General features: G+C 40.1%; 1 protein-coding gene across 1 annotated transcript; it reads left to right on the top strand.

Annotated features, from left to right (window-relative positions):
• The first annotated feature begins 6582 nt into the window (after positions 1-6582).
• Positions 6583-14578, top strand: LOC311143019 (reticulon-3-B-like). The gene is made up of 7 exons (XM_084178814.1): positions 6583-6818; positions 10665-10872; positions 11016-11154; positions 12141-12210; positions 13253-13299; positions 13398-13456; positions 13746-14578. Exons 1-7 carry the CDS (start codon positions 6740-6742, stop codon positions 13792-13794), a joined length of 651 nt encoding a protein of 216 aa, XP_084034940.1. The 5' UTR covers positions 6583-6739; the 3' UTR covers positions 13795-14578.
• The last annotated feature ends 795 nt before the right edge of the window (positions 14579-15373 follow it).

Below are 15373 nucleotides of genomic sequence, written 5' to 3' on the forward strand. Positions count from 1 at the left end.
TGTTGATTGACTGGGTGGTTATTAAGGTTATTAAATAGATGTAGCGAAACCACATCCATGGAAAATATATATTATGATTTATAAAAGAGAAGTATAACCCACTGTGTATAAATATGTGGTATAAGGCAATGATAATGGCTACATTTGGGGACTACGAATGTATGGCTGGCAGGTATCCTAGCGGTTAAAGCGTTGAACCAGTAAATGAACGGTTGCTGGTTCAAATCCCCGAGCCGACAGTGTGAAAATCTGTCAATGTTAACCTTAATTGCTCCAGGTAAGAGAGTCCGCTTGCTTGCGTAAAATGTAAATTGAGAGACGCCTGGTGAAGACACGCCCCTCGTTGTGCTCCAAAATACGTTATCGTTCTCCTAGCAGCAGGATGTTATGGCAGCATGTTCGCTGATTTTCTTTTTGAAATTAAGAGTAACGGGGAATATGCATTTTATGCATTTTGTACTCTAGTGCAGTACAACTGTTTTTCACAGCATTGCAAACACCTTTGAAAAAATGTATGGATAATTTGATGTATTTTATTTGTATTATTGTATTTACACTACCGTTCAAAAGTTAGGGGTCACTTAGAAATGTCCTTGTTTTTCGAAAGAAAAGCAATTTTTTTGTCCATTAAAATAACATCAAATTGATCAGAAATACAGTGTAGACATTGTTAATGTTGTAAATGGCTATTGTAGCTGGAAACGGCTGATTTTTTTATGGAATATCTACATAGGCTTACTGATAATGGTAGCCCATTATCAGCAACCATCAGTCCTGTGTTCCAATGGCACATTGTGTTTGCTAATCCAAGTTTATCATTTTAAAAGACTAATTGATCATTAGAAAACCCTTTGGCAATTATGTTAGCACAGCTGAAAACTGTTGTGCTGATTAAAGAAGCAATAAAACTGTCCTTCTTGAGACTAGTTGAGTATCTGTTGCATCAGCAATTTTTCAGCTGTGCTAACATAATTGCAAAAGGGTTTTCTAATGATCAATTAGCCTTTTAAAATGATAAACTTGGATTAGCAAACATAACATGCCATTGGAACACAGGACTGATGGTTGCTGATAATGGGCCTCTGTACGCCTATGTAGATATTCCATAAAAAATGAGCCGTTTCCAGCTACAATAGCCATTTACAACATTAACAATGTCTACACTGTATTTCTGATCAATTTGATGTTATTTTAATGGACAAAAAATTTGCTTTTCTTTCGAGAACAAGGACATTTCTAAGTGACCCCAAACTTTTGAACGGTAGTGTATACCAGCACTTCTTTTGAAAGTTAACATAAATACTGGTATGTTGAAAGCCATTGTGTAGGCTATATTTAAAGAAATACAATTGTAATAAAATGCAAATAAATGTTAATGGTTTACTCAATATGTACAATTTTAATTGGTCTCTTGTGCTGGGCAACGGGTTTGATACAGAGTGCTGGTGACTCCTTACTCCGCCCACTCCATTCACTGCAATGCAATACACTGTATATGGGATACTTATTGGGATGTGGAGAAAAAAACATTACTACCTGTCTCATATAAACTGGGGTGAGAAATACTCTGTAGGGTCTCTACTAACCAAATATGTGTCGTTTTAGAGGGGGACTGTGTCATACATATCCAGCAGCACTTCCTTTTCCACCCCCTCCATAGCCCCCAATGCAATACACTGTAATAGAATGTACATGGTATACATATTGGCTTGTGGAGATAACTTTTCTACATGTCTCAGCTAAAATGAAGTGGCAATGGGAATTACTCAGTAGAGTCTCTACTAACCAAATATGTGTAATTTTGGAGGGGGACTATGCCGTACATATACAGCATCACTCCATAGCCCCCAATGCAATATACTGCAACTTTTTTTTGCCAAAATGTATTCCATGTACAGTCTATTACAGTGTATTGCATTGGGAGCTATGGAGGGGGCGGAGAACGAAGTGCTGCTGGATATATACGACATAGTGCTCCTCCAAAACTACACATATTTGGTTAGTAGAGACCCTGCTGAGTAATACCAATCCCACTTTAGCTGAGACAGGTAGAAACGTTTTCTCTTTACAAGCCAATATGTATACCATGTACAGTCTATGACAGTGCATTATATTGGGGATATGAGGGAGGCGGAGTGAAAAGCCAGCAACACAGTCCTCCTCCAAACTCCAAAACTCATAATATTTGGTTAGTAAAGACACTACTGAGTATTTCCCACTCCACTTTAGTTGAGACAGGTAGAAAAGCAGGGGCGCAACTTTCACTGGGGACGGGGGGGATATGACCCCCACGCCCCCACATTCTGAAATTACAATTTTGTCCCCCCCCCCCCCAGTTTTATAATTGCACTGTGATACACAATGTCTGTCCTCGGTTGCAACACTCACTACCGAGTTCCAAACTGCCTCTGGAAGCAACGTCAACACAATAACTATTCGTCGGGAGCTTCATGAAATGGGTTTCCATGGCTGAGCAGCCGTACACAAGGCTAAGATCACCATGTGCAATTCCAAGCATCGGCTGGAGTGGTGTAAAGCTCGCTGCCATTGGACTCTGGAGCAGTGGAAATGCGTTCTCTGGAGTGATGAATCACGCTTCACCATCTGGCAGTCCGACAGACGAATCTGGGTTTGGCGGATGCTAGGAGAACGCTACCTGCCCGAATGCATAGTGCCAACTGTAAAGTTTGGTGGAGGAGGAATAATGGTCTGGGGCTGTTTTTCATGGTTCGCGCTAGGCCACTTAGTTCCAGTGAAGGGAAATCTTAACGCTACAGCATACAATTACATTGTAGATGATTTTGTGCTTCCAACTCCCCGCAGCAATGTTCCAACATCCAGTGGAAAGCCTTCCCAGAAGAGTGGAGGCTGTTATAGCAGCAAAGTGGGACCAACTCCATATTAATGCCCATGATTTTGGAATGAGATGTTCGACGAGCAGGTGTCCACATACTTTTGGTCAAGTATTATATGTTAGAATGCCTAGTCATGTTCATATAATCTCAGACATAAAATACTGCAGTTTAAGACCATCCATAGAACACACTATATGCCAGTTAAACTGAATATCATGCACTCAGAAATGTCATTATTCTGCTGGAGGTGTAAAACACAATACGGGACATATTTGCATATGTTATGGTCTTGTGAAAGCTGGCTGAATTCTGGCAAAGAGTATGTTCTTTTATCTCAGCATGTCTACAGATTCTCCCTGTTTTATTTGGTTGGAAATGTTGATAATGGAAACTGTTATCAGAAGAAACTGTGTAACCTAGCATTTATAGCGGCTAAGAAATGCATTGCCATTAATTGGAAGGTTGGTTATCCTCCCACAATGTCACAATGGATGGCAGAAATGTCAAGTTATGTATCACTAGATTTGATTTATTACAAGATTAAGGGTATACTGTGCAACTTTCATATGGTCTGAATGCCTTTTATGGAATACAGTACGACAAAAGGAGTCTGTATTGAAAACATGCCCACGTCAGGGGAGATACCTATTTAAGCATTCCCTAGCTGCTGGGCTGCTCAGTCCTGGCTCTGGGGGTCTGACATACTGTTGGTTGTCACTCTGGCCTTGGCCTAACACACCTGAAACCAATAATGAATGATTCACTAAGATCCTAAAGCTGAGTAGGGTGTTGGGTTGGGGTGTTGCATGGCCCTGGACCGCTAGGGGCAGGACGTGGTGACCCAGCTATATTGTGTGCAAGTAAAAATACCTCTACAGTACTATTAGGTCTATGATATTAATTATATGGAGGATGTACTGTTTCTGTGTGTTAATGTGTAGGAGGTGTATGTGTTTTTATTAAACTTTTGATTTCCAAACCTTTCCCTCAAAAAAAATTTTTAAAGATGGGAAGGAAGTTGTTGGGGAGAGAGTTGATTTATTGACTAGACTGGTGGGGGTCGGGCGTGCAGGTGGCTCGGGCTGGCTGGGCGGTCTGGCTGAAATTTGAAAATAGAAGATGTCTTAATAAAGACAATCAAAAGTTACGTCTTCGTACTTTATTTGTAAGAGTTGTTCATTTGTTAGGCTATTGGTTAAAGGTGCAACACAATATTGATTACTGAATTATCATTGATGTAGTTCAGTCTTATCAATCACTTAAACATATTTAATAATGTTCTCTTACCTACCTTGATGACTGTGGGCATTTTTGCTTACTTTTTGTTATTCTAAATAGAGATGGCTTGAAGGGCCATGGGTCACATTCAGTGCCAACCCGTCATTCCGGGCAGGTGGGGCATCAATACGTGTCACATATCAGTTTGCAAACAATGTAATTTTTTTTATAATATAGTAATTTAGTTAATAAAGCCGCTTTTCTGCTTTCTTGAGTAAGGCATCTCCAAAATGCAGGTGTTTCAGCCTAGCTCAGTGCTTTCTGTGGTGGTCAGCCAGCGGAAAATACGGAGTGTAGGTGTTGGTAATGTTCTCTAGTTGCGCCGTGATTGGCTCAGTGTTCTGTCACTCATGGGGACACTACGTCACCGCCAAGTCTAAGGGTAGAGGTCGAAAATTCAAGCCCCTTGGGTGCTGCCATAGAGTTACGTTAGAAGTGCCCATCCAAGAAGGCTCAAGCTCATTGGCCACAGATAGAATTACGTCAAATCATGTTAGATCTACAGTAGATTTAATTGGACTGATCATGTCAACATCATACTTTCAAAATCTTAGCTAGCAGTCATCATCATGAATCAAGTCGACAATCTACTGGCAAATCCTTTTTAATCCTTGTCATATGAAGAGAAATAATGAAGCGAAATTATAGATAAAACGTATTGGTGCTCATCGGCCATTGGACATAAACATTACACAACAAGTTGGAAATCGCAAATTCAACAATGAGTGGTTTGGAGGGAATCAGTGGCTAACTGCAAGCATTTCAAAGCAATCACTAGCCTGCTATTGGGTCTCTTTGACAGCATTGCCAATGTTAAAATGATAAACATTCAACATTGGCAATGCTGTCAATGAAGCATGATTTGTGCTGCGCTCAAAACAACTGTTAACTCGGAACTGTGAAATCTGACTTCAGTGAGTTCAAGACAACTGGGAACTAAGGAAGAATTAGCTCCGACTGGGAAAATACGTTTTGAACGGTCATCCAACTCGGAATTGTAAATCCGGAACTTGGGCCTCTTTCTAGAGCTATGACCTGAAGATCACTGATGTCATCATGATTCGACCTTGTTTTTTTCAGAGTTCCCAGTTGTCTTGAAAGCACCATAAATCCAGAGAATGCCAGACTTTGATGACAAAGTTTGATGACAAAAGGACCACGAAGGACCGCCGCGCCACCTTCCTGTTCAAGTGAACACAGCACAACAAGGTGAGTCCAAAAATGTATTGTATGCTGCTGCGTAAATTATGTAATATGCCAGGAAGATATGTATACTGTAGCTAAGAAAGTAATACTAAGTGTATGTTGTGTAGTAAACTGTTAGTAGACCATGTTCCTCACCCTAATAATTTGTTTTATTTTCCCCTCTTAATTTCACGTACTGTTCTGAGTTGGTGGTGCACATGTAGCCTATAACCTGTTTTAGAGAAATGTAATCATTTAATATTGTAAGAGCTTTCGTTGTCTGCTTAATGCCCCCTTTATTTATCCTACGGTTCTGACTTGGTGTACAGGGAGAAAACTGTAAGAACGGCCCATGTTCTGAATTCTGTTGCTGTACATTTCAAAAGTGCTGAACAAATAGTTAAATTGACTATGTCCGTCCTAGCTCACTCATGAATGTCTTACTCGAAATTACGGATTGCCTCTTATCTGCTTGTCGTCCCCTTATGCCATAGTTTGTACATCTCAATTGTCAGTAGAAACCCAATTTGTTTAAGCAAGTCAGCCATATCAGCTATGATTCTTTTAAAGGCAGTAAATGAGGCTGAATGAACTGTTTCGCTGCCAGACAAGGCTACGCTGATAGCCATGTGTAGTGGTGGTAAGGTGTTGGGACTGCTGTTGGGACTCTGCTGTTGGGACAGCTTTATGTAGGCCCTAACAGTTTGTGGGCACTGTTTGTCACCGTTATAGTGCAATTCATGAATTGTTTAGTGTTGTGTTGTGTTGTGTAGTGGTTTTGCTGGCATGCATCCCACATTATTTTGTTTTGTTTGCCCCATCAAGATTTACATGCTAAAATCGCCACTGGTCATATTAGGTTGTGTAGAAATTCATGAAATGAGCTTTTAGATGCCCCTAAAAATGGGAGGACCCTCAGACCCCCACAAAGTTATGTCCCCCCCACTTCTAAAACCAAAGTTGCGCCCATGTAGAAAAGTGTTCTCTCTACAGCCCAATGTTCTCAACATACCAGTGTCCAAATTGTATTTTTTCATTATTGGTCAAAAAAAGTATAATTTTAAACATATTTTGTATTTGTTTTCAAAAAGTACTTATTGGCGTTTCTTGTTGGCACAATACAAGTGGCCATTGCTTAAAATTCAATATATTTAGATTTAGGTTTTAATCCACATTGCCGTTTTCAAATGTGGCCTTTTATTTTGAAGGTTTTGTTATTAACATACGGACGTGACCTCATCATTTGTGCTTGTGGCAGAATACTGTGGTCAGAAATACCATTTACAAAGCGACCAACGTGTTTGGGGAGTCAACTGAGCACCATCCGTCGTCCATAAAACATATATATTTTTGAGGATTTTGACCAGAACATACTTATTATTAATCATATTTTGGTTGTCTCGTTAGAAATCATCACAAAAATGGCAGATCCGACTACACAGTCTGCCCAGATTTCGTCCTCGCTGAACGCTTCATCGACAAAAGAATCCTCATATTACGGTAGGAAATTAACATTTTTAAAGCGTTTTTGTGTTGAATGCGAATGCAAACATTTTGACTTAGTTCGAGCTCAGTACAACCACCCTAGTATACATCGATGCACGTTCGAACAATTGACGTGTGGGATGATTTACTTTGAGCAACGGCGCGTCTGACAGCTAGCTGGCTGACTTAGCTAGCTAACGTTAGTAATTTCACAACAGAATATAAATGTTGAAGACACTAATAACTAGCTAGTTATAGCTAACCCCCTCTCTCTTTTGGTTAGCAATGTTGCGAAATGCCCATACTATAAATTCTTGGACCGTTTAAGACCAGACAAAGCCTTTGGATATTCGAGTACCTAACGTTAGACAACAAAAGGTCGTTTGTTCACTCAGCTGATCTCTGACCAGTGTTATTAGCTATGTAAGGTAACTATTGTATTTCCAATGTGTTGCAAGCTAACTAATACACTAGCTACTTACTGAGGCTAAAGCTGCAAGCTTATGCAAATAAAATATTGCTGTAACGTTAGCTAATTAGCTAAAAGACTACTGACTAACGTTATACTGGCGCCTCATCCAGGAGTCATACTCCTATGGATACATGAGAGATGCTTAACTAGATTGGGGAGAGCACATGCCCCTATTCAAATGCTTCTAATAACCACCCTGCCTAACGTTGGATAAGCAAATGCATGGTTACCATCCTTTTGCTTTCATGAACTAAAACCAACCTTGTCAGGTCAGTGATTTCCTCTAGTAAATAAGGATGCATGCCCTGTTCTGGTTTTTATGCCACAGTTATGTTATACCAGCCACCTTTTAGTTGTGTACAAGATCACCACTTATTAAGTGTAGGTGAAATATGTAATTGATGTAGCCTAGTCCTTCCCGAACTGGCATCACATTCACAGGTGAGGGACTCCATATTTCACAGGTGAGGGACTCCATATTTAACAACTTGACACCAGACTACAAAAAGCCTGCAGGCTAGAGCCTACATCCCATTGGGAATGGATGATTGACTACTATGAGGGCTACTATGAATTAAATGAAAGTCCCACTGAATTTGAGTTGCTAGATATAAGACAATTGACTGGATGACGAATTTTTCAGGATAATGATAACCAGTTGCCACTAGAATTAGAAAACCTTTATTGTCCATGCAGTGCAGACATTTTTCTGGCTTCACCACATAAAAACAGACTTAAAACACCAGCTCAATAGGCCTAAGCAACTATTTTTCAGTGGTGATTGTGGACTGATGCCTTGGTGGAATAGTGAATAGCATGATATGACCAAATAATGGACCGCTGTCGATTGTCCCAGTTTCTCAAGCGTTTAAAGGTGTTGCATGTACCTTCCATTTCATGATTTGTAACCCTGAAAAATTGTATTTGATGTGATCTGAGACTAATACCTGTGTGTTGTAACATGAATAATCCTTACAGCCATGACTCATTCAGCTAGAATGAACTGGTGGTATTGCATTTTGCAAAGATTGCAGTCATGGGGTCAAACCTAAGGTCATATGGGACACATTTGTAACTTTGTGCTCACAGGTTTCTCTCATCAAAACTACCCTTCAGTATTAGGGTTTGGAAAATTCCATGGTAACGGAATTGGTCTGAGACTCAGATTTTTCACTTAAAATGTATGCCAAAAAAACAGATAATTAATTAAAATGTTTAACAAACCATACAACACTCTGCACAAGGAGTTTTTAAAAACAATTTACACTAACATTTTACAAAAATCTCCCTTAGTTTATGGCCACGTTTTCCCAAAACGGTTAAATGTCTACTCGGAATTAAGATTCTCATATTATTATTATTATTATTATTATTATTAAGATTCAACAATGTCTGGTAAAATAATGGGGTGTCAGCTATGACATGACACATTGACTTTGAAAACATCTATTTTGCTTATTGAGCTACAGTAAGTGAAGTGGATTTACACCCGGAAACGGAATTTCATCATGGGTCCCTGATCTGTACTACACAGAAATGCATAATTATGGATATGAATGTCGTTCTCTTCATGGTGACGTATCCTAAATAGGTACACAAAGGTATATGCAATATCCTCCTTTGCGTTTGGGTATTATTCTACACACTGGCTAGCTATTATTTTAAGGAGCTCTTCCCCCAAACAAGACCACATTTGGTTGGTCCGGACCAAATCTGAACCAATCATAGACGTCTATGTTTCACAAGTTTGGACATCAAAGTACAGCACAGTAGAGTACAGTAACTTATAGTGTGCTCTACTGTTTTAATGCACTGAACTATACTCTACTTTTCTTTACTGTACTTGAACGATATGCTACTTTTCTGTATTGTACTGTCCAAACTTGTCAACACAACTGTGCTTTGTGACTACTATGATTTCCCATTGTAACCAATGAAATTGCTGAAATTCCGTTATCAATCTTTCTGAAATTCCGTTACCGATTTGGTAACGGAATTCAGAGTTTTAATCACTGAATCATTCCTAAACAAAATTGATATCAGTAAAAACACCATTACTAATTGATAGGTCTACCTTCACTTGGTACTTCTATGAACTTTCATTATCCTCCCTCCTCATGAGGGAGAGAAATTAGAAAATATCTTGATGATATGTGGGTTTTTGGTAACGGAATTTCAAGGCACAAGGCAATGTTTCTTAAACTTACAGAAGGCATAACCATTTCTCAAACTAAATAGATGTTGATATTAGTTGGCAGGGGTGTTTACTTCAACATTGTGTTTTGATCTATTTCTAATACCTTTTTAAGACTTTTTCTGGTAGATGTTTTTTAAAGCTGGGTGGACACTACAAGACTTTCAAAATCCTAACATCGCTGAGCCTCTCACATTAAACAACCATCTTTCCTGTAGTTTTTATTTTCTCGCCAACGTAGTGGTGAGCACACTAAACGACGGGGCACAGACGGGGGTCACACATTACAAGATTCTTCACTTGGTCGTGATGATTGTCGATACCACGCTGACTCGCGGAAACTGTGATGTGATTAGATTTAACGTAGCTACAACGGGCTGTGGCATAAAGCAGGCTCATAAACGTTTTCAGTCAGACATTCACGCTTGCCATACAGAGTTGAAATATCTAGCCAACATTTTCAATTGAATTAAATTGCTTGTGAACTTCAGAGCTGTAACGATTTAACACTGGCTTTTGGTTAAAGGCAAGTACAAACGTAAACTAGTAGTAGTCAACGCTCCTGCTCGAGGTTCTACACATCCTGGGTGATGCGAAACAACGTTATCATCTCATTGGCTTCTTCTCTGGCGAGCTCTCATTGGCTATTGCTAATCACCGTTCTCAAAACTTGCCGTTGCACATCTCACACTACAAGAGCATTGCAGATTTTGTGCCGATAAAATCAAACATGTTTGAAAATATCGGGACTGCTGAAAGACGAGATCGGTAGCCCTCAGATTGCGTCTCTGACCCGCTCACATAAAAAATGCGTCTGTGACGGCCGCATGCCCCAAGTAGGTAACGACATGGGGATTTTGTTTCCGATCTCAAACTTGGGACAGCTAAATCGGGGCCAAATTGTTGTAGTGTACACCCGTCTTAAGACCCCTGTTCGGTTTGTTTGACCAGAAATCAAAACCTTATTCCTAATTTTTAGGATGGAAAATGGTTGAAATGTATTTAATAAAAAATAAAAAAATTGACTCTTAGCTTTCAATTTAACATTCTCCTATGAACTTCACATGTTGGTGCTCAGGGTCCTTTTTAGATGGAAATGACCATTTTATAAATGAGATCTGTGATCGTCTGACAGTCAGGTTTGGCTTGATAATTAATCCTGCTCGATCCTGTTTGTCCCTCGTCCTTCCTCCAGTGATGAAGATGGTGTACTGGCGGGACCCAAAGAAGTCTGCGGTGGCCTTTGGCATGTCCCTGCTGGTCCTTGTGTCCCTGGCTACCTTCAGCGTCATCAGTGTGGTCTCCTACCTGCTGCTGGCACTGCTCTGTGTCACAATCACCTTCCGCGTCTACAAGTCTGTCATTCAGGCAGTGCAGAAGTCTGACGAGGGCCACCCCTTCAAGTATGACAGCTCAGGATATATACGTAGTAATACACAAGGCACATTGAACTTTACCCCTTGGAGTCATTGTCTGATTTGAGTCGTTGTAGTTTAAGCTTAGTTTTGTTTGTTAGGTGATGATGGTAAATCTTTGTCTCCCTCAGGGTTCTGATGGAGAAGGACCTGACTGTTCAGCCTGAGACTTTCCGTAAATATGTGGATGTGTGTCTGACCTATGTGAATCATGCCGTCAAACAGGCCAGACACCTGCTGCTGGTGGAGGACCTGGTGGACTCACTTAAGGTACTCACTTAAGAACTCTCTTGAAAAAAACGATCTGGCCTTAATGGCCAAATGTACTCTTAAATCTCTACCCGGTACAGCCAGAAGAGGACTGGGCACCCCTTGGAGTCTGGTTCCTCTCTAGGTTTGTGCCTTTTCCTAGCCATGCTTCTGCATTGCTTGCTCTTTGGGGTTTTAGGCTGGGTGTCTGTAAACCAGTTTGACAACTGTTTTTTACAATTCTTAAAGTGGGGGGTTCTAAGCTGACATATGGAATTTGGTCAGGTTGCCTAAAAGTTACATATTGTAGCTTCAATTGGATCTAACCGATTAATTCTAGCAGGGCTTGATATAGACTTCTGTCTGTATAGCGAGGAGAGTAGTTTTGTGACTTGTGAGTCTGTCAGTCTAGTTCCATCTACTGGACTGAATGGGAATACTCTCTTTCTTAGCATTTATTTTGACTGTAGAAAAACTCTGCTGAAAGTAGTGCTTAGAATTGTTTTCAATTTGTAAAAAAATATTTTGCATGCCTTAAGAGTTGTCTTAAGTCTTGGTCCATATACACTGTGGCCACCTTCTGTGCCTTTGGAGATATGTTTTCACAACTCTGAAGTCTACTCTATCATGCATTGAAACGGCTGGCTAAGAAAGCCTGAAAAGCTGTCATGTGATGAGGACTGGCAGAGCGAGAAATACCAGGCCGATGTTCAAATTAGGGATTAAGGGTTTATCAGATGAAGAAAGGATTGGATTACACAGCTGAAGGCGGCCAGTGTATGTGGTATCTTAACAATATGTTCTTATATAGGCTACATATTATGGGATGCTCATTATATTTTCATTTTCTTCAGACACACAAAATGTTAGAATGAGTTGGTAACAATTTCGATGATAATACAATGAATCTATAGTGGCCAAGGAAATTGCAGTCCTTATGCTTGTCATGCCATTTAGCCATATAGTGTGGTGGTGGTCTGAAATGTGCTGGTCCATCTCTGTTGCAGCTGGCTGGTTTCATGTGGCTGATGACCTATGTGGGAGCTGTCTTTAATGGCATCACCATCCTGATACTGGGTAAGACACTGTCCAGTCATTGATTTTTGCCTAATGTCACAAAACATTCACTTAGACACTTTATATTCATATTAATGATAATTTGTTTTTAGTATTCTCTAGGAACCTAGACTTTTATCGTCATGCTTTTTAATTCAACTACAGGTGTTGTTGTTTTTACATATCTGCCTAAATAATTGAGCCTTATGGGATAGATAAAGTATTATGAATTGAAACAATCAGACTTACGTTTACACTAAAGAGTGGTGGAGGGGGGAATGGTCTGAATGATCCATAGTAGACATGGTTTAAGTTGCCTTGAGAGATCCTGTGCAATACTGCTGTAATAAATAGCTCTTTAAACGGGTCGATAGTATTCAATGAATAGCTTTGTGTTAAACTAGCATGTTAGAGGTGTGTCCGATGCTACACTACATTTATACACTACATACAGTATGTGGACACCCCTTCAAATGAGTGGATTTGGCTATTTCAGCCACACCCGTTGCTGACAAGTGTATAAAATCGAGCACACAGCCATGCGATCTCCATAGACAAACATTGGCAGTAGAATGGCCTGTTCTGAAGAGCTCAGTGACTTTCAAGGTGGCACCGTCATAGGATGCCACCTTTCCAACAAGTCAGTTCCTCAAATTTCTGCCCTGCTAGAGCTGCCCCGGTCAACTGTAAGTGCTGTTATTGTGAAGTGGAAACATCTAGTGGAAAGCCTTCCCAGAAGTGTGGAGGCTGTTATAGCAGCAAAGGGGGGACCAACTCCATATTAATGGCCATGATTTTGGAATGAGATGTTTGACGAGCAGGTGTCCACATACCTTTGGCCATGTCCTCTGTAGGTCAGTTGGTAGAGCATGGCGCTTGCAACGCCAGGGTTGTGGGTTCGTTTCCCACGGGGGGCCAGTATGAAAATGTATGCACTCACTAACTGTAAGTCGCTCTGGATAAGAGCGTCTGCTAAATGACTAAAATGTAAAATGTAGTGTATCTGGAAACCTCCTTAGAAACGACATACTTGACCGGCGTCCACTCTGTTTCTCATTGACAGCTGATATCATCTTCTTCAGCACGCCTCTGGTTTATGAGAAAAATAAAGTAAGTGTGAATGGAAGCATTTGTTTTTATTTGGCATACAATTACTAGTGTTTGTTATAAATCTGTGTGCTTGTTGGTTAACAATTGTTCTCTTTTAGACTCAGATCGATAAATACATTGAACTGATTCGCACCAGAGTTGAAGTCACACTTGCAAAGTAAGGGCATTCTTTTTCTAATCATCAATGTGTAGATGAGGTGAAATCATAGATCACACAATTTTCTGTTTTTCGGCAATAGAAGTGGACATTTACCTTTGGTGTCATGGCATGAAGGAACACGACATCAGTACCTTCATGATCAACTGTCTTGGTGGAACCACTAAAAGGATTTGTCTTTCCAGATACAATATGACATCTAATGTATCAGTATATAAAGGTGTAAGGCCAGCCACACCAACCTAGTTCTAGTGCAGTATTATTAATTTTTTTCCCATTTCCTTTTCAGGCTTCAAGATAAACTCCCTGGGGCAGTAAAGCGCACCAAAGCAGAGTGATTGTCCATGAACCCTATTCAACAATGAATCTCTCTCCCTTATACTTCCCTTATACTGCAACCCCAGTCCTACACTTTCAAATGCATTCCCAGCGTCAAACTAGTGGCAAAGTCATCGCTCGATATTCTATGTACCGTAACTAACTTGCATAGGGTGCAATGCTCGTATTTTGTTGTTGGAGCCATCCACATTCTGTACATTGTCTTTGAGGATCAAGAGACAATGTACTCGTTAACAGATGATTCCTGTTTGAACCGGGGCGGCAGGTAGCTTAGTGGGTAAGAGCGTTGTGCCAGTAACCGAAAGGTCGCTGGTTCTAATCCCCGAGCCGACTAGGTGAAAAATCTGTCGATGTGCCCTTGAGCAAGGCACTTAACCCTAATTGCTCCTGTAAATCGCTCTGGATAAGAGCGTCTGCTAAATGAGAAAAAAAAAAAAAAAAAAGTCAGTCCGTGATTCACTTTGAATGATTTCAAGGGTACAGAATGGTGTGTAGCATCTCTAAAAAGCAAATGTTTGTACTGTAATCTGTTTTGAGGAGAAAATCCTTTGTTGTAGATGAAGTTTGTAAATTGTCACAAAATAAATATCATTTTTAATTTATGAAAGAAAATAACTTAAGCACTTGGTGTGTTTTTCTGTTTCTGAATTGTTGAAGTTGCTGGGGCATTCAACCTTTTTCAGCGTCATCTCAGTTCATCCTAAAGACACTTGGTTTCTGCACTGCACTGAGTATTTTGTAAGTAATTCATCAAATTTGAAATAAAAATGAAGGAAACCCTCTGAAAAAGCTCTCACGAGTCATGATTTCTCCTGTTTTGTGTGTATGAGCTGGGGAAACAAACTGAGTTAGTGTATCAAAGCAAAGGCATTCGTCATAAGCCAAGTCTATTTATTTATTTGTATGAATGAGATCTACTTTCGTCCCTGACAATTCGTGAATTTTTGGGGGAAGGGGGAAAAGATTACAAATATGAAAGGTTTGAGTGATTTAGGTAGGCAACAGTTCTTTATTCTGAACAGTAGATGGAAGCAATAAGGTGAAATAAGCAACAATTGGGTTTAAACATTGAGTGAATGACTGAAATTGCTAGAGCAAGATCACATCAGATGTGGTTGATACTTCAAATTTAGAAATAATCCCATAAGAGTTATTAGTTTGATGATGGTGGTGATGATTGTGATGACCGTGCCGGACTAACCAAATCTGGGGCCCTGGGCAAAACGTTTTTAGAGGCCCACATCTTGATGGCGGAGAGAAGATTTTGATAATTTAATTTACAGCAATTGTACTCGTTTTGCCTTGGGACTGAGGGAAAATGTTTGTTTCAAAGCAAATTCCCTGCAATTCTACACATTTTGCCATGGCTTATGCTGTATTCTTATGCTATCTGGGTGACTCAAACAGAACAATATCGATGGGGGCCTCCTGGAGGTCGGCCCCTGGGCATGTGCCCTAGATGATGATGAGGGGATCAATCGGTGATGAAGAGGACAAGGTGGATAAGATATAACTGTCATTATACTGGCCAATAGACGTTATAAGAGAAGGATCCAGACATACAGGCCACAGAGCAAA

The sequence above is a fragment of the Coregonus lavaretus genome, assembly GCF_964263955.1.
Source record: "Coregonus lavaretus genome assembly, chromosome: 15".
NCBI classification, from domain to species: Eukaryota; Metazoa; Chordata; class Actinopteri; order Salmoniformes; family Salmonidae; genus Coregonus; species Coregonus lavaretus.

Bases quoted from the DNA above. Each gene is read 5' to 3' on its own strand.
- LOC311143019 (XM_084178814.1), top strand. From the start codon at position 6,740: ATGGCAGATCCGACTACACAGTCTGCCCAGATTTCGTCCTCGCTGAAC. The intron at 11,155-12,140 runs GTACTCACTTAA...TCTCTGTTGCAG, and splicing joins ACCTGGTGGACTCACTTAAG to CTGGCTGGTTTCATGTGGCT. The intron at 13,457-13,745 runs GTAAGGGCATTC...TTTCCTTTTCAG, and splicing joins GTTGAAGTCACACTTGCAAA to GCTTCAAGATAAACTCCCTG.